This window comes from Solea senegalensis, linkage group LG11 (assembly GCF_019176455.1).
Source record: "Solea senegalensis isolate Sse05_10M linkage group LG11, IFAPA_SoseM_1, whole genome shotgun sequence".
NCBI classification, from domain to species: domain Eukaryota; kingdom Metazoa; phylum Chordata; class Actinopteri; order Pleuronectiformes; family Soleidae; genus Solea; species Solea senegalensis.
In genome coordinates this window covers 516899-534966 of record NC_058031.1, presented here as the reverse complement: position 1 = coordinate 534966, position 18068 = coordinate 516899, and the positions used below count along the sequence as shown (strand labels likewise).

The 18068-nt window shown below is 40.8% G+C and overlaps 1 protein-coding gene across 1 annotated transcript; it reads right to left on the bottom strand.

Annotated features, from left to right (window-relative positions):
* Nucleotides 1-12604: 12604 nt before the first annotated feature.
* On the bottom strand, nt 12605-15848 carry plagl2 (pleiomorphic adenoma gene-like 2). The gene is made up of 3 exons (XM_044038193.1): nt 15818-15848; nt 15268-15730; nt 12605-14410 (listed from the first exon to the last, which is right to left on the bottom strand). Exons 2-3 carry the CDS (start codon nt 15588-15590, stop codon nt 12934-12936), a joined length of 1800 nt encoding a protein of 599 aa, XP_043894128.1. The 5' UTR covers nt 15591-15730; nt 15818-15848; the 3' UTR covers nt 12605-12933.
* Nucleotides 15849-18068: the final 2220 nt, after the last annotated feature.

Sequence of the window (18068 nt, the reverse complement as noted above, 5' to 3'; positions counted from 1 at the left end):
AGGGCTGCAACTAACTAACTAATAATCGGGTAATGGTTTGGTCCATAAAATATCAGAAAATGTCAAACCTGGAAACAATGATGTTCTCAAATGTCTGGTTTTGTCCAAAAACCTCAAATTATTCAATTTGAATGATTTCTTTGTTCTATGGAGCAAAGAAACCAGAAGATAAAAATCAGAACACTTGTTTTAATTACTTAAAAAACACGCAAACTGATTAATCCACACTCAAAATAGTTGTCGTTCATTTAGTAATCGATTAATCGAGGAATTGTTTCAGCCCTATAAACCATAATATATGTTAAGAGGTTCTTAATTTACTCTGAGAAACCTTGTGTCACTGGCTGCTAATAATTACTTTAGCTTAGCTTAGCATGAAGACAAACCAGCGCTGTTCTAAAGTAACAAAAATCCACTGACCTGTGCCTCGAATTCAGACGAGTTAAACTCGTTTTTGGTGTCTTTTATTTTGAACTGTCATTCCCTATCAAAGCAAACACTTTTATTTTGAAATGATGCAAAATATTATCAACAGCTGTTGTTGCTATGTCGTGATGGAATATCGCCATTATATTTTGAGCCCCCCCCCGGCCAGACTTGAACTTCATGCGGCCCCCACATCAGAGATTGAGACCCCTGCTCCAAAGTTAAAGCTGCCATCAGTGATCTTGTCTTTTGCTCTGTTGCTGCTGTTAGCGATCCCTCACCCTGTCACCTAATGATTCACTGATGGCCAGCCTAATGGTGCATTCCAGTTGTAGTCGGAAGTTGGAATTTTGAGTTGAGGGCGGCGCTGCCTCAACAGGACCTCAAAGAAGTTGTGGAACCCTCAACCAAACGCTGCTACTTTTAGTGATAATTACACTTCTGTCTTATTTCTGTGCTACTCTTTTTTTTTATTATTATTATTATTATTATCATTATTATTATTATTATTTGAATGGAAGGGAAATCGCAGCTTTCCTGAGATACGTTTAAGTCCATGTTTTTTTTTTTCCAATTTATCAATTGGAACGCGGTCGACTCGGAGCTGCTGTTACTCCCAAATTCTGACCCCCGACTTCCGATGTACATGGAACGCACCATGACCTCACAAGTACAGAGGACCGCCTCTTTGTGGAGTCTTGGCTCCTGATTGGTGAGATTGAAGTGTTGTGGGATCCTGGATTTACTGTGACTGACACTTAGCTTGACTATTTCACTGATGGCAGCTTTAATGAATGAATCTGTTCTAGGGGGTTTTCAGTCTTTATGCTAAGCTAATCGACCGCTCCTGTCGTTCCTCTGCTACGCTCCAAACTGCTGTGACGGCTGAACGGGTCGTGATTGGGTTCACGGTCGCTCGTGGTCGCTCCCGGTTGCTCGTGGTCGCTCCCGGTCGCTCATAGTCGCTCCCGGTCGCTCGTGGACGTTCGTGGTCGCTGACTTTCAGCAGTGCAGTCTCGAAATACTCCAGATTCCTGTTAAATATTAACATTTTAGACATTTCCTTTGCCAAACGCTGGGAGATTAACACGTTTTCAGTATTTTTAAGTCTTTTAATCAGATCTGCACTTCAGCATTGTTTGGTCTGATTCTTGTGTCGGACGTCGCGCTCGTGACTCTGACGACGCTCTGACCGAGTCGTGCTAGCGCTGTATGATGGTGAAGCTGCAGACTTTAACAAACTTATCTCTTTACCAAGTTCAGAAGGGAACTGTGGTGGTTTTTGTCTGAAAAGCATGATCCAGTCGTTTTTTGGTGGCACAGTCTGTAAAACAAGGCCCTTTGCTAATGTACATACAAGAGGCTTAAACTAAAGCTACAAAAACCAAACTATTCTTATTTTAAAGTAGTTATACACTAGAATGAACGCACTTCTAAGTAGATTATTCGATTTAAACCCTCCCAAATGTTACCTACTGGACCTCGTCTGCAAGAAGTTTCAGTACTTTTCTTATTTAACCCTCAAATTAACCCTTTGTAGAGACATGACGCTCTGTGTATTTATAATTCCTGTTTTACTAGATAATAATGATGTCAAGTATTTAAACAGTGATCAGAGAAGTTAACGACAGGCAAAAAGATTTTTAAAGACTTCATTTCAACAGTTTTTTTCACTCCCACGATACAAATAAATTAGAATCTAAGATGCAAAGAATCTATAGGTAAAGCAGCCCTTCATGTATACACTTACCATGATGATGATATATAATGACAGTGGTGGTCATTTTTGCACAAAAAATGAAAGCGAGAGTGAATGTGTGGCTCTATAAAGAAAACAGGTGCCGATCAACCTCCATTCTACAGGGGTTTAAGCAGAATGAATGAATGAATGAATGAATCATTTAATATATTCTCCATTTGCTCCACTTTACTTCCCATTCCACCAGAAACAATCTCTGCACCACGTTACCCTCTGTGTTATATCACAGTCACTGAACTCACACTCGAGCTGCTGTCGCAAGCAAAGGCGCTCCCTCCTCCTCCTCCTCCTCCTCCTCCTCCTCATCCTCATCCTCATCCTCATCCTCCTCCTCCTCATCATCATCCTCCTCCTCATCCTCCTCTGCTGTCAAAGTGTGCACATGCCAGGATTTTTTTAATCTTTTTTTACAGACGGACTTTAAAGTGGAGCCCGAGTTGTCGTACGTGTGTGTGTGTGTGTGCGTACGATGGAGGAAGTTTACAGTGTAAATAGAAGAAAACAACGGCTTTGTATTTGTTTGCGTTTTCGCTGTTCGTGGCGCTCTCTCCCTCCCTCTCTCTCTCTCTCTCCCTCCCTCCCTCTCTCTCTCGTGCTCTCTCTCCTGTCATCGTTGTAGCCAATAGCATGACGCTCGTGGTGACTCTGAAAGGAACATGTTTCTGTTTCTGCTTTTACAGAATGTCTGATCACAAAACTGTACAATGATAAAACAATAAAGTGATGAAAAGTTGAACATGGGGAAGATATTTTGTTTTTTTACGCGGCGACACGTCGCTAACTTGTTTTAAGGTTGGAGTTAGTCACTCAAGAGGATTAGGACTATTGTATTTGGTAGTTTCTGCTATGAACTGTAGTTGTATGTTTGTACGGACACAAGTCATCAGAATAAAAGCCTCAGATCAGATTGAAGTCGATCAGTCATGGCTTCCCGGTTTGGTGGCCTCACGTGTCTGATCCACGTAAACGTGACGTATTTCCGGTTTTGTTACTGCTGTGTTTCCAGACCAAGAATAATGGACACGAAAGTCCCAGGAAAATGAGACGAATCGTGGACAGCGAGGGGGAAAGGACTATGGACTATGCATGTCAGCATAGTCCATAGTCCTGGATGCGTGTGTGCGCGCCCATGTCATTACCGTAATTCGAAATTCCAATCGGAATGATGAGATTTTGTTGGTTTACAAGTGAGGAGTGTGGAAGCTTTTAGAAACACTGACCTTGTCTGGACCAGTAGTCCTCATAGAGACTAAAACCTGGTCCAAATGAGGCAGAACCTGATTTCTGGGGAACTGGCTTAGTTTACAGCTAAGATGTACATTTTTATTAGTTTAAGTTTAAGGGATTATATCTATTTTTTTTTTTTTAAGCTGTCCAAATGAATGTAAATCATTGCAGTGTCCACAGAAGAATAGCAGTGCAAACCTGTGTGTGTGTGTGTGAAGGTGTTAATTTCTGTTAAATGTCAGGTGTCTGGCAGGATATGATCACATGATGAAGTGCATGATGTGGTGTCTCGACACCCTCAAATCGCTTTGACCACCTCTCCGTGTTCCTTCTAAGAAAATCCAACAAAACCACGAGAATTTCTATTCTTGAATTATGGCACAGTTGGCATCCCGTAGTGTGCGTGTGTGTGTGTGTGTGTGTGTGTGTGAGGTGTGTGTGTGTGCGTGTGTGAGCGAGCCCAGCTGATGTAATTACAGGTCTGCTCGGTGCGGTACTATAATTAGGGCAGTCTTGACACTCAGCTATGTGTGTGCAGCTCTTTAAGACATAATCCAGATGCTGGTCCAGTGTGAGGGTTTAGACACAGTCCTGAGATGTTCTGGGACCACATTCTAAAGTAGCCATTCCTGGGTCAGAACCCACACATGCGTTGCAGGATATTTATTTTGGGTTTTACTCGAGATTTATAAAACAAAGATGCACCAAAATGACTGGAATTCATTGCATTCACACACACACACACACACACATGTGACAAAGACACTGATTATGGGCAGCAGATGGAGAAGAAGACAGTCTCTCACAGTGGCCTCCCAGCTGCAATAGTGAGAACCCATCCCATAATAAACAACACAACATATCTCCAGTCACAACTTTAGTATCGTAAATGACAAAAAGCACCAGCTTGTCCGTGGAAACAGAGGAAACCATGAGAGCCTCCTTATATGGAAGCGTCAACAATTACACACAGGTGTGATGACGGTGGAAGATACCAAGTCTGCGTGTGTCACGGGGGTGATGACTCATTAATGTGTATTGTTTAAAGATTATTTACAGTACTTTTGCAAGTGTTGCTTCTATCATGACGTATATATGTGTTTATTGTTAGATTGTGTCATAAATGAAGATTGAATGAGATAATGAATAGCATCGTGGGAGGAGCTTAACATTTATAAACTCCCACCATGTGAGCATGTGAGCCTCAGTTGGAGAGTGGGTGTACACCGGGGAACATGGGAAATGTGTTGAACTGATTTCTTTCTTTTTTTGCTCTGATTTCATGAATTGAAGTGGTTTCGTAAACTAAAGGTTTCTCTCTGAAATAAGTGTGAACTGCACCTTTACTAGAGAATATTTAAATCACTTGGTAGGTGAGACAAATCAAGATGTTGATTAAAGAGCATGATTATTAAACAGCCTTGGACCAGATATGACAAAAGGCCATATACATTCTTATGCGTTCACCTCATTTGTATGATCTTGTATTCATGATGATTTGGTGTTTAAAATATAATCTCAAATTCAGGATAGTTTTCATTCAGAAAGTCTTAATTACAAAAATGTAAACGTCCAGTCCGTACGAATTTGTGACATCTACTGTACCTAATAAAGGGGGCGCCGAGGAGCGATGGGAATCGCCAGAGACGAAACTATATCATCATATTTAAGTCACGACACAATATTATCACGATTAAGTCACAATACGATATTTTCACAGTATTTAAGTCACAATGCGATATCATCGTGATATTTCGGCCCCAATACAATATTATTACAATATTTAATACACAATACGATATTTTCACAATGTTTAAGTCACAATACGATATTTTCATAATATTTAAGTCACAATACGATATTTTCACAATATTTAAGTCACAATACGATATTTTCACAATATTTAAGTCACGATACGATATTATCGCGATATTGAGGTCACAATACAATATCATTACAATATTTAAGTCACAATACGATATTTTCATAATATTTAAGTCACATTACGATATTTTCATAATATTTAAGTCACAATATGATATTTTCCCAATATTTAAGTCACAATACGATATTCTCATAATATTTAAGTCACAATATGATATTTTCATAATATTTAAGTCACAATATGATATTTTCATAATATTTAAGTCTCACATAATATTTAAGTCATGATATTTTCCCAATATTTAAGTCACATTATATTTTCATAATATTTAAGTCACAATATGATATTTTCATAATATTTAAGTCTCATTACGATATTTTCATAATATTTAAGTCTCATTACGATATTTTCATAATATTTAAGTCACAATATTATATTTTCATAATATTTAAGTCTCATTACGATATTTTCATAATATTTAAGTCACATTACGATATTTTCACAATATTTATGTCACAATATTTCACAGTATTCATCAGTCATATATTGTGATATACTCACTCAACAGCTTTAGTGAGAGTGTATAATTACAAAATAAATGTGTATAATGTATATCAATTTTTCCCGCCACCTCTTATGCCTTTGATGAACTTCAAACAGGCCACAAAAATAACTAAACTAACTAAAATATGTAAATGTATCATAATATTTAAGTCACAATACGATATTTTCACAATACTTAAGTCACAATACGATATTTTCACAATATTTAAGTCACGATACGATATTATCGCGATATTTAGGTCACAATACAATTTTATTACAATATTTAAGTCACAATACGATATTTTCATAATATTTAAGTCACAATACGATATTATTGCGATGTTTAGGTCACAATACAATATTATTACAATATTTAAGTCACAATACGATATTTTCACAATATTTAAGTCACAATACGATATTTTCATAATATTTAAGTCACATTACGATATTTTCACAATATTTATGTCACAATATTCCACAGTATTCATCAGTCATATATTGTGATATACTCACTCAACAGCTTTAGTGAGAGTGTATAATTACAAAATAAATGTGTATAATGTATATTAATTTTTCCCGCCACCTCTTATGCCTTTGATGAACTTCAAACAGGCCACAAAAATAACTAAACTAACTAAAATATGTAAATGTACCTGCATTTCTCCCCATAACTTCACAAATTTCTGAATAATATTGAATAATGACGAAAGGAGACATTTTGTGAAATAAATGAGAAATAAATACAAAGAGAATATGAAACCGCTGGTTTGACTTTTAATCATCTCAACATAACACATGACAACTCAAAGATACACTGTACTGTACAATAAGTCAATAGTTGTGTTGTTGTGTTCATCATCTCTTTGGATCAACCAATATACAAATCTGTCACTTTTACATTGCAGCAACTGATTGCATGTGAGATATGTAACTTACTTTCTGTCTTTTCTTCCTCTGCAGTATTTATAGAATTCTCCCTGTAGTTGATAAACTCCATGCTATATAAAATAGTGTAAGTGAATGCAAATATTCTATCGTTCACCTTTCTTTTTTTTTTCTTTTTTTTGAACCACCTTGTTCGTCTTCCAGACGTGGCTGCAATCGCAAGTCAGATAAAAAATAAAGGGCTATGTCGCTAAAACGAGATACACAAAGAGGTTGGAATGCAAGACTTACATTATGCTGAAATGATATAAAACTACATGTGGGATGTTGCCTGCGTCAGACAGTACCCAAGTTTTTACTAAAAGCAAAACAAAAAAGAAAAAAGAGGGCGGGAGAGCAATATTAAAATCAAATAAGCTTAAACTTAAACTGATGAACAAATTCCCTTAATTATTATGTTTTTTTTAATGTTCTGCACCTACTAGTAAAGAGGAGAAGGTGAGGATAAGTGCATCCCTAGTAGGTGCAGGTCGAGGTAATGGATCTGCAGCCGAGTCGTGGACCAGAACAGCGCGAGCGGTGGTTGTTTCTGTGTCGCGTTGATTTGGTATCAGCTTGTTTGTGTTTCGCTCAGCATACGGAAGCCCATTACTGCCAGAAAAGCAAACTTTAAACCTAAACGCCTTCGTCAGTCAAAGGAAAACGATGATGTCGCGACACATGAAGTCAGAAATTGTCAGGAAGTCAATTTACTTCAATCTAAAAGTTTTAATACTAACTCAAATTCATAAGATAAATTCAGCCACTGAATTTAGTGTTTGAGAGTTAGTGACATCTAATGGTGAAACTGCAGATTGCATCTAGGAACTACGGTGGCCTTCGCAAACCATAAACATATCATTTTTTCTACGTTTGTCTGTCCAGGCTTCTGTAGAAACATTGGTGACACAAATACGTATATGTATAGATATATATATATATATACGTATATAAAAGATGTATATTTGCTAACAGATTGTGTATGAACTGTCGGTGACTCAGTGGTGGAAACTTGTGTTTTTACAACATTCATGTTGTAAAAACGTAAATTCTTTTTACATTTTATTTCTTTCCAACGACAAACCCTAGCTGTGATCGTTTGAGTCATGACAGCAGGAAGTCGCCAGTCCAGTGACTGTGTCGCAGTTTGGCGTTAAGTGCTTGTATTTCGGGGGTCAATCTTAACTTATTAGTGTATATGTTGAGTTTTTTCTCTGTCAGTTACACAGGGGTCACACAGGTCGCGTCTTTAACGCTGACCTGACGTCCCTCGCTGTTTGCTTTCACACACACTCGGCTGCAGAGTTACGAGAAAGAAGGCAAAACAAAAGAGAAGAAAAAGGTTTCAAAGGAGAAAAGGGTCGGGGGTTCTTATGAAGGAGGATATTAGTGAAAGGTCTATCAAAAATACTGTTATTCTTTCAGAGAAGAGAAATACAACAAAGGTTGATAAAGTCTACACATCAAACTAATGGCACATAAAAGTACAGGATCAATACAAAAATTAAAAAACATATGAACATAGAAGCTGAAATTTTCAAAAAGAAAAAAAAATACTCTCTTTTTTTAAAGGTTGAAAGTGCTAGAATTCAGATTAGCTCACAGAAACCCAGGGAGGACAAACTTCACACATGCCAACAACTCTTCCTTTTTTTACGCTTTTACTTTCTCTCGCGCTCTATTTTTTTAAACATTATTAAATGAGTATTTGTTACAAAAATATATAACGCTCAATTTGATTGCTACAAATCTGGCTCAAGCCAGGAGGATTATTTATTTATTTATTTATTTTTAAATGAACTCACTTTTTTTTAAGCTCTTTAATAAACGATCAAATTTGATTTTTTGCGTTATTTTTATATATCGCAAAAAGTATCAGGAAAAAGGTGCTGACAGCTCATTCTTTTAGGATCAATGGCAAATTTGATCGTTTTATTTAAGTGTCACTATCAAAATAATGACCTTCCAGAGGGGGAGACTAAGACGTTTCAAATTAGTTCAAAACTTGGGATAATAAAATCTAGGATTTCAGCGATGGATGTGTGGATTAACAGTCAAACTGCTGGGGAAACTTTTTTTTTTTTCATCATCAGTTGATTCTGAATCTGAATTCTCATCATTGGGTTTTTTTCTTTTCTTTTTGTGTATGTATATATATGTATATATATATGTATATATACTGTATATATATATATATATATATGTCCTACAGTATACAAGCTTTCTGTAACAAGCAATTGTGCAAAATTATGAGTTTCTTCTCCCGAGGTTTTGGTAAGAAAAAAAAAATAAAAATGAGGTGATGTGTTGTGTTGTTTTTCGAGGTCCTGTTTTAAACAAACAGAAAATAATATATCATATGACAACAAACAAAAAACTATTATATATGACTATGAGCGATACCCCCCAAGTCTTGCAGTCGCGCGTTTTCCCCGCTGCACTTTGAATGTCAAAGCCCGGGATTTCAGTGACTGCGTTCTTCTTCTTCCAGGTATCGCCGTATTTTCAGACCCTTTTCCTTTGACTCTACAAAGCAGCTGAGAGAAAAGGAGGAGGAGGAGGAGGAGGAGGAGGAGGGGCGAGGAGGGAGTACAGGGAGTGAGGTGAGGTGAGGCTGAGGCCGGCGCTGATGAACACTTTGTCGGTTCTGTGTGTGCATGTTTTCAGCTCGCTGTCCGTCTTGCAAAAAGAAAAAAGAAAGTTTGAAATGTTCTAGTGGTCTACAGTCGTCGTCCATCAGCAACCGTGGCTAAAAGCAGCAATACGTCGTTTTATTTGTTTTATTATTACTATTTTATGTGTTTCCTGTTTTATTCTTTTATTTCTTTTCTTTGTTCATTTTCAATCCACATTTCATGGTACAAGTGGGCGTGTCTGTGGCACGATGACGGCAAAGTGTGAGGTCATAGACGCGCCACGTTTGATGGTCATACCCATAGACCGTGTATGAAAAATGGACGTAAACTTTGAGTTATAAAGAAACTACCTTTCAGGTTTGTTCAGTTTTGGAACTGTCGTCTTTTTCCCTCTAAATGGGAAGATAAATACAAATTTGACATCATGTTCCATTGAAGAAGACCAGAAACTGATGATGACCATGAACTACAACAGTTTACTGACGTTATAAATCAAATGACGTCAAAAAATACGTCTTGGGCCAGTTGCAAAATAAACTCCCAATATGAAGCCTTGAGATTTGACGGACGTTCACAGACGTCAGTGGGAACCAGGCTCCTATTGGTAGTCAACTGTGTATAGTGTTCACTCGTAAGTGTTCCTATTTAGTTTTTCTTTATACGGGAACATCATTTACAAAATCTACACTATTATAGTTTGAAGAAGAGAAGAAACTAGTGACTGAGACCATTAACTTCTCTGGAAAATGTTATAAATTGATAATGAAGCTCATTTTTCCCATAGACCTCTTTGGAAACAAAGTTATTTTTGTATTTAGTCACCAGTGGAGTCGCCCCCTGGTGACTAAATACTACTTCTGTCCTATTTCTTGGGTTTCACTTCTTAAACCAGAAGACTACGTCCATTTTTTTATATTCCGTCTACGGATAAGCTACATGTGTCAGACTTTAGATAAAAGATGACAGAGTTTTCCGGTTACAAAACAAACCCAAGATTTGTAATTTGACTGACGCCATGAGCGGTTGTTAAAGCCGAAGTCCACAGACGTCACTGGCAACCAGCTGTCAATCATATGAGATTGACAGCTTTGACAGATCAAATTTCCCTCGAAAAGGTTTACTGGCTCGATAAATGAAACAAGAATTAGAAGCTCATTTTCCCATAGACGTCTATGCAAACAAAGGGCTTTTTGCAACCAGCGGTGTCGCCCCCTGGTGGCTAATTGCTACTTTTGTCATACTTCTTGGGCTTAAATTTTTAACCAGAAGACAACGTCACTGGCATCCAAGCTCCTATTGGACACTACTAGCTGTCAATCACACTCATATTTGCCATAAATAGAAACATAATATACACAATTGACATCATATTCTATTGAAAATGATCTGAAAGTGACGATTAAGGCCATTAACTGTGACTTGAGTCTTTTTTGCAACCAGCAGTGTCGCCCCCTTATGGATATTCAATAAATTGTTTCTTCCTGGTTGGACTCAGCCTGCAAACCTGACTGCGTCCACTTGTTATACCCGGTCTATTGTCGAGCCACAGACAGAACATTGGATCATTGAATTCACTTTAAGGCTTCGGTTAACTTTGGGCTCAGGTTTTTAGAGGCTGGTGGTGAATTGTTATCATTATTATCATTATTATCATTATTATCATTATTATTATTATTATTATTATTATCATTATTATTACAAAGGCTCTAAACTGTGATCAAAAATCAGCTGGGATTATCATCACAGCACACACGGGTCTACATATTCAACTGGATAAAGACCAACAGTCGTAAATCCATGTGACGGTCGTCTGTGTCAGAATCCCCTACAACAAAATCCAACAAAATAAAAAGGTTCCTAGTTCAAATCCTACTCGATTATTAAGCCACTAACAGCCGTCTATAGATATTTCCCGTCCACAGTTCTGATCCCACTATACTAACTCAAGTACATGTAAAGGTAAAAGGGTTGGATATGACAGAGAAAGCTTAAGGGAAAAAGCTAATACTTCATCCATTTGATCAAAAGAAACAAAAAAAAATCGCAAGATACACACAAATGTAAACCTGCCAGACATCATGAAAAAAACACACATCATCACTTAGTTTTAATACGTCTACCTAAAATACACCTTACTGAGATAAAAGCAATTATAATATTCATTTTTGAGATATTTTCGTACACTGCAATAACATTCTGTAACACATTTTGTCTTTTTTTTCCTCATTTCCGTCACTGTAATTCTCGCTCTTGCCTCATTCACATATGTCAGGGTTCACCATTACCGTGATCTTTTTTTTCTTTTCTTTTTTTCTTCTCTTAATGAATGTGTTTATTTTCAAAAATAAAGCCTGTTTTTAGACGAGCGGCCGCTGAGTGACGGCTGCACTGCGGAAGTAAGTGAAGATTAAGTGATAGGCGGGCGATAGGCGGGTGATAGGCGGGCGGATTGTGGGTGATGTTGAAAACTTTTCACGATGAGATTCCTAAAGGTGAAGTGCCTTCTGCTCGAAGAAAAAAGTGCTTCTTTTGAGGAAAACAAGTATTTAAAGTCTTTCTAAAGATACATCGTCACACACTTTCACATTTCTTTCTTTTTCTTTTAAAAATGTGTGTGACTGGTTTTTACGTTTGGCAAAATGTTAGTTTATTCTATTTCCACTGAGACTGACCCGACTCTAGGAGCATAGCAGCAACAGCTAAAGGAAAATAACTGGCATTTCCACTGAACTGAGTTGTGGTTCTTCTTTAGAGGCACGGCTCACTTGTGTTGCTCTCGCCTGGAGGATTATTTTTAGAGCTACGCTTCTCAATTCTTGACTTAATCTCTAATCTCTGGTCCTTCCTTCCGTAATCTCTCGCTCTGTGTGTCTCTCTTCTCTCCACACATATTTTCTGTATGACAGTTGTTAGAGTTATTAGATTAGAGTGGCTGGTTCCAAACTCAAGATGAGACACATTCTACCATGTTCTTACATTTGGGGGAAAAAAAAGAAGAAGGAAAGTAAAACAAAAATATCCACTTCAAACTATATTTTTTTCTGGGTCACAACAAGACAGACAATCTTTACTTAAAAAAAAAATTGTCTTTGACTTTTTTTTTCCTTATATTATAAAGTATGCAGTACCACGCCTTTTGGCCTACTGATGCTGCCCTCTATACAACTAAATACGGGGTTGAAGAGGGATATATTTTTTAAAGAAGGGTTAATATATCGTTATAACTATGGGATATGGGGGGCGGGGGGGGAGGAGCCCAAATAAAAGCTGCATCATCTTGGTTTCTTACATTTTCCTTTTTTTGCTTTAAGGGGTTTAACTTCCTCAATCAAAAGCTTTTGTGGACTTTCTTTAAAGGCTTCTGTGCTTGTGTGTGTGTGTGTGAGTGTGTTTTTATTTTTATTTGAATTCTCCTACTTTTTAATGAGGCTCAGTGAAGAGCCAACGCCTGAAAAAGCCTCTGAGTCTGAGTGGAGCTGAGGCTGTCGTGGCAGACCGTCCTGGCCTGGGCAGCGCCGCGCTCTCTTTCACTGGAAGGCCTGGTGGAAGCGAGGCAGAGTGGTGGTACTAAGGCTGGAGCTGAACACTGGGGCAAGTGGGTGCAAGGATCCGAGGCCCAGACCCCCGCCGGAGCTCTGCTGCTCCTGAGGTTGCGGTTGCAAAGAGGTAAGAGGTACAGCAGCTGCTGCCGCAGCGACTGCAGCGGCGTGGGGCTCGACAGCATGCAGAGATGAGGAGGAGGAAGAGGACGAGGAGGAGGAGGTCGCAGATGAGGTGTAGCCCATCACCAGCCCTCCCGTGCTCATGGGGGCACTGTAGGGGGGCAGGTTGAGGGGCAGGAACCCCAGCAAGTGGGAGAAGTCCATGTTAGCAGCACACAGAGACTCTGCGATCACGGCGGGACTCTTGGACAGGAGTGGATCCCCGCAAAGCTCGTCTGTCAGGCCCGAGGTGGGCTCCAGTCCGTCCTTGGGGGGCGAGGCAGCAGCGTGGGGCTCTATAGAGGGAACTGGACCTGGCAAGCCACTCTGCAGATCCATGAGGAAGCTCTCCATCTCCATTTTCAAGGGCTTGTCCAGCAGGTATGAGGTAGATCCCAGCTGGTATTTGGGGGCTGGCTGGGGCTGGTGCTGCTGCTGGGGACCCGGAGACTGGTGGTGGGGGGGAAGTGGAGGGGAATGGTGATGATGATGATGGTGGTGATGGTGGTGGTGGTGGTGGGAGTGTGGATGAAGAGATCCAGGGGATTCCATGTGACAGCCCATGCCCATAGCTGCAGACAAGGGGCTGGGCATCAGGGACGGGTGTGGGTGACCTACCCCAGTGTTGGACATCGCCTGGAGATGGTGGGGGTTGTACATGCCCATTGGAAAGGGAGCTCCACTTGGGAACGGTTTGCCAATCATGGGATCTTTGTTGGGACCCATGCCACACATCATGGGACTGAGCTCCTCCTTCACAGAGCAGGGTGGTGACCCAGAAGCTAAAAGACCTAACATGTCTGGTGGCTCCGTCTTGATCTTCAGCAGCTCTTGCGAGTGGCTCTTCTTCACGTGGCGTGTCAGGTGGTCCTTCCGGCCAAAGCGCTGAGCACAGTACTGGCACAGGAAGTCCTTCCGGCCCGTGTGGACCACCATGTGCCGTCTCACATCCTTCCTGGTGTAGAAACGACGGTCACAGTGGTCACACGGGTGTTTCTTCTCCTTGGTGCCTCCTGAAGATTTCCCAGAGTGGCTCTTGAGGTGCTCCAGGAGAACCGGCGTACTCTCGTAGCTCTGCATGCAGACTTTACAGGTGAGATCCCCCGCCGTAGCGGAGTGCATGGCCATGTGGCGCTTGTAACCCAGCTTGGTGTTGTAGTGCTTCCCACACTCCTCACACTTGAAGGCCTCCTTGTTAGGGTCATGGGTCTGCAGGTGGTTTTTCAGGTGGTCTTTGCGGTGGAACATTTTCTCACAGAATGAGCACTGATGGGTCTTCTGTGGAGAATGCGTGGCCATATGCCTGCAAAGAATCACAGGAAAGAGAAAGTGAAATATTGGATTGTTTGAGGAGAAGTGACATCCCTCTGTCTCTTTGTGGTTTTGTTGAGAAGACAATACGGTGTGAGGCGTGACTTCCTCTCAGTGTAGAAAAATGGAAATGTTCTCTTCTGTTAAACAAACTCCCATGAGATTTTGTGATTTGAACAACATTGTCATTTTTTGAAACTGGAAGTTCAAAGACCTCACCCCCTGGTGGCTAACTGCTATTTCCTAGGCTTAAGTCTGAATAAAAAAAATGTGGGATTACTTCCTCTACTGGATTCTAAACAAATGTATTTGTTGATGGGCTTAAGGTGAAGTCCCAAATCTGACCTGGTATTAACACCTCAGTCCTCAGTGACATCACATGTGGACATGAGTCAAGTACGACTGACTCACACTAGCTTGTAGGTAACTGTATCTACACACCGAATCAGGAAAGAACGTCCTCGAAGCATCAAGTCTCAGTGACGATATTTATGTAGGTAAAATGTTGCATCTTCTACTTCGGTCTTTCGTAAAAAAGTTGTTCAGTGTACTGTCTTTGTACGACTCGTCAATCTGAGTAACTTTTACTCTCACTTTAGCACCTGCGCAGTGACTTTCTTGTAAGACTCAGTTTGAGAACAATATTCTACTGGCTATGCTAACGGCTGGAAGACTAAAGCATCTCAGATGAATAAGACATGAACGTGTTCACCTGGGAAGTGAATGTTGATGAAACACATTCCCACTAATGAGAAATCCATTTAAACCTGGGATTGAACGGGTTTTTGACCAGAAAGAACGAGGCACTAGGGCGGATTCTAAGGATGTGATGAGATGAAGACGTTCTACCTGAACAGTTTGTATTTGGAGCTGAAGGCCTTGAGACAGTGTGGATGTGAGCAGTGGAAGGGTTTCTCTCCGGTGTGACTCAGGGCGTGGACCTGCAGCTTCTCCTGCGAGGCGAACAGAGCCCCGCACACCAAACACTCGCTCCCGACCTCGTCCCCCTGCCCGTCCCGCTCCCTGTCTCTCTCTTTCCCCCTGTCTCGCTCTCTCTCCGTCCGTGGCAGCTGGACAGCGCTCCCAAACAGCTTGGCGGCAGTCCGTCGTCCCTCTTCCTCCGGCGTCAGTGCGGTAAAACGGTGTGAGGCATCAGCGGCAGCAGCTGCCATGGCAGCCCTAGAGTGCCGCTGCCATTAAATCTTACTTGTTGCCCCCCCCCTCACTTGCCTCGCCTGCTCAACGTGGACAGTTTCAGGGTGTTTGACAACAGGGGACTTTCACAGGCCGATCCAATGGTTCAGCAGGAAATCTGGAATGACATAGAGCACATGTGCTTTAACTCTGTTTTCAAACGTGTTGCAACAAGACAAAGGATGAAAAGGCTTCTTTTTTTTACCTTTTAAAACTCTTCCCTTCTTTTGTGTCTGCACTTTCTGTCTCTCTCTCTCTTCAGCCTCTCCTTTCCTTCTCTCTCTCCGGTTCTCTCCTCCTCACCCAGTCCCAACAGCTATGGTTGGCGGTGAGTAGGAAATACTGCTCTGCATCTTCACTGTTCTGTGAGGAAAACAGCACAAGGGTTAAAAGTCAATCATCAATCCACTGTGGTTTTTGTAATTCATCAGGAAAATAATAATGTGTTTTGACAATAAAGACATGTATATTTGTATATTGTACTGTATGTAACATGTTTCTGTGTACATACTGTATTTATGCAGCAACGCTCAAACAGACATAACTGCATATCAGATAAATATCAACATTAAATTTAACATCAGGAAGGTGAGCGACTCCTGAACTCTGTGCCATAGATTTAAGTAGCAAAATAGAACTTGTGTAGTTTTCAAGATTTTCAGTGGCTCCATCTGGTCACTGCTTAAAGCGGGGCCAGATTTGATAATGTGAAGATTCCCGGGGGCCAACGGTCCCTTCAGATCAGTAAGAGTTACAAATACACTGTTTAATAATAATTCTATAAAATTCTGCATTTCTTTCACATCTGGAGTCAGATATCATAATGGGAGATGAATGCATGAATCTGGGTTTCAAACCCAGGACTCAAAAAGGTTTCAAAGAGGATTTAAGGCAGTTTTGAAGAATCATAAACAGCCCACAATCAGGACTATAAACCAAACCTGAACCTGAGTTTTTAAGAGAGGTACAAGCAGAACTCAACAAACACAAACATAAATATGTCATTTTCAAAATCCAAACCTCTAACACACATTTCCCTGTGAGCTCACTAGGGGGAGCCGGACGACAAGTCTGACGGACGGGACGGCAACAGAACAAGAGTTTTCCCTGTGAGTGAGTGAGTGAGTGAGTGAGTGAGTGATGATTCTCACAGCACAGTTCCTTTGTCGGTACAAACGCATGTGAAGGTGAGTGTAATTACACAGCCTCATCCATCATCATGTGTGTGTGTGTGTGTGTCTTCACATGACAGTGCCGTGCACAGATGCAGCTTTGTGTGTGTGTGTGTGTGTGTGTGTGTGTGTGTGTGTATATATACATGTATGTACTTGTTATGAAACTGGATGAGGCTGCTGCTTTAGAAAACACACACACACACACACAAAACACACACACACACACACACACACACACACACACACACACACACACACACACACACACACAGCCCCACCTGTCACCCAGAATTCCTGACAACAACAACAACACAACATCAAACCATGTGGTGTAACTGAAAACTGCACCGGACCACATACTCTGACCTGCAGTTGTTGGACAAAATCAACCACAGCCTGTGCTCTTACCTTGTGTTTCTGACAGAGAGACCAGGCTGAACTCCACCCCCCACCCACACCCACACCCCCACCCACACCCACACCGCCTTCATCTCTGCTTTCACTTATTTACCCGCGCTGACCCCTGCGACCCCTGCTCGCTAACACACCGGCAAAGTCCAAGGTTGAACGGACACGACGCCGGACGGCGATGTCAGCCGCGTTTCCTAGCGTCGAGTCACGTGACATGAACACCATAAACACATGTGGGCGTGTGTGTGTGTGTGTGTGTGCATTCTGTCACACACACACACACACACACACACACAGTGGTCCACATCCTCTGTGTGTGTGTGTGTGTGTGTGTGTGTGTGTGGGTCAGTGAGTTAAGACACGCTAAGTAAACACGCTGGAATCTGCTTTGCTCACTTTTATTAGCTGCGTCTCATTTTTGCTTATGTTTACACAGAGATACTGTGTTTACTGAAGGTGTGAACACATGAGTGTGTGTGTGTGTGTGTGTGTTAACCCTGACCCTGTGTTTATAAAGCGCTTCAGCTTTTCTAGTCTTGATGATCAACTCGAGCCGCTTCACCACCTCACTACACCACACATTCACCCATTCACACAGTACCACATTTCTTTCACACGCCAAGAGAAAGATGAGGGTTAAGCGTCCTGCCCAAGGACACGTCAGTATGTAGCCAGGAATCAAACCCACAACCTTCCAGGCTCTACCACAGAGCCACAAAGTAGGTAGTCCTTCATCAATGATTATTGTTACACCGATGAAAACCATTGATCATTTGCTAATCGATCACATAATGACCGAGTAATCGATTACTAGACAACTGTCAAGTACTCGATCATCCATTCATTGTTTTTTTTTCATTATTAAAACAG

Excerpts from the sequence above, each read along its gene's own strand:
- plagl2 (XM_044038193.1), bottom strand. The coding sequence starts at position 15,590 with ATGGCAGCTGCTGCCGCTGATGCCTCACACCGTTTTACCGCACTGACG. Across the intron at positions 14,411-15,267 it reads TCCAAATACAAACTGTTCAG|GCATATGGCCACGCATTCTC; the intron begins GTAGAACGTCTT and ends GATTCTTTGCAG.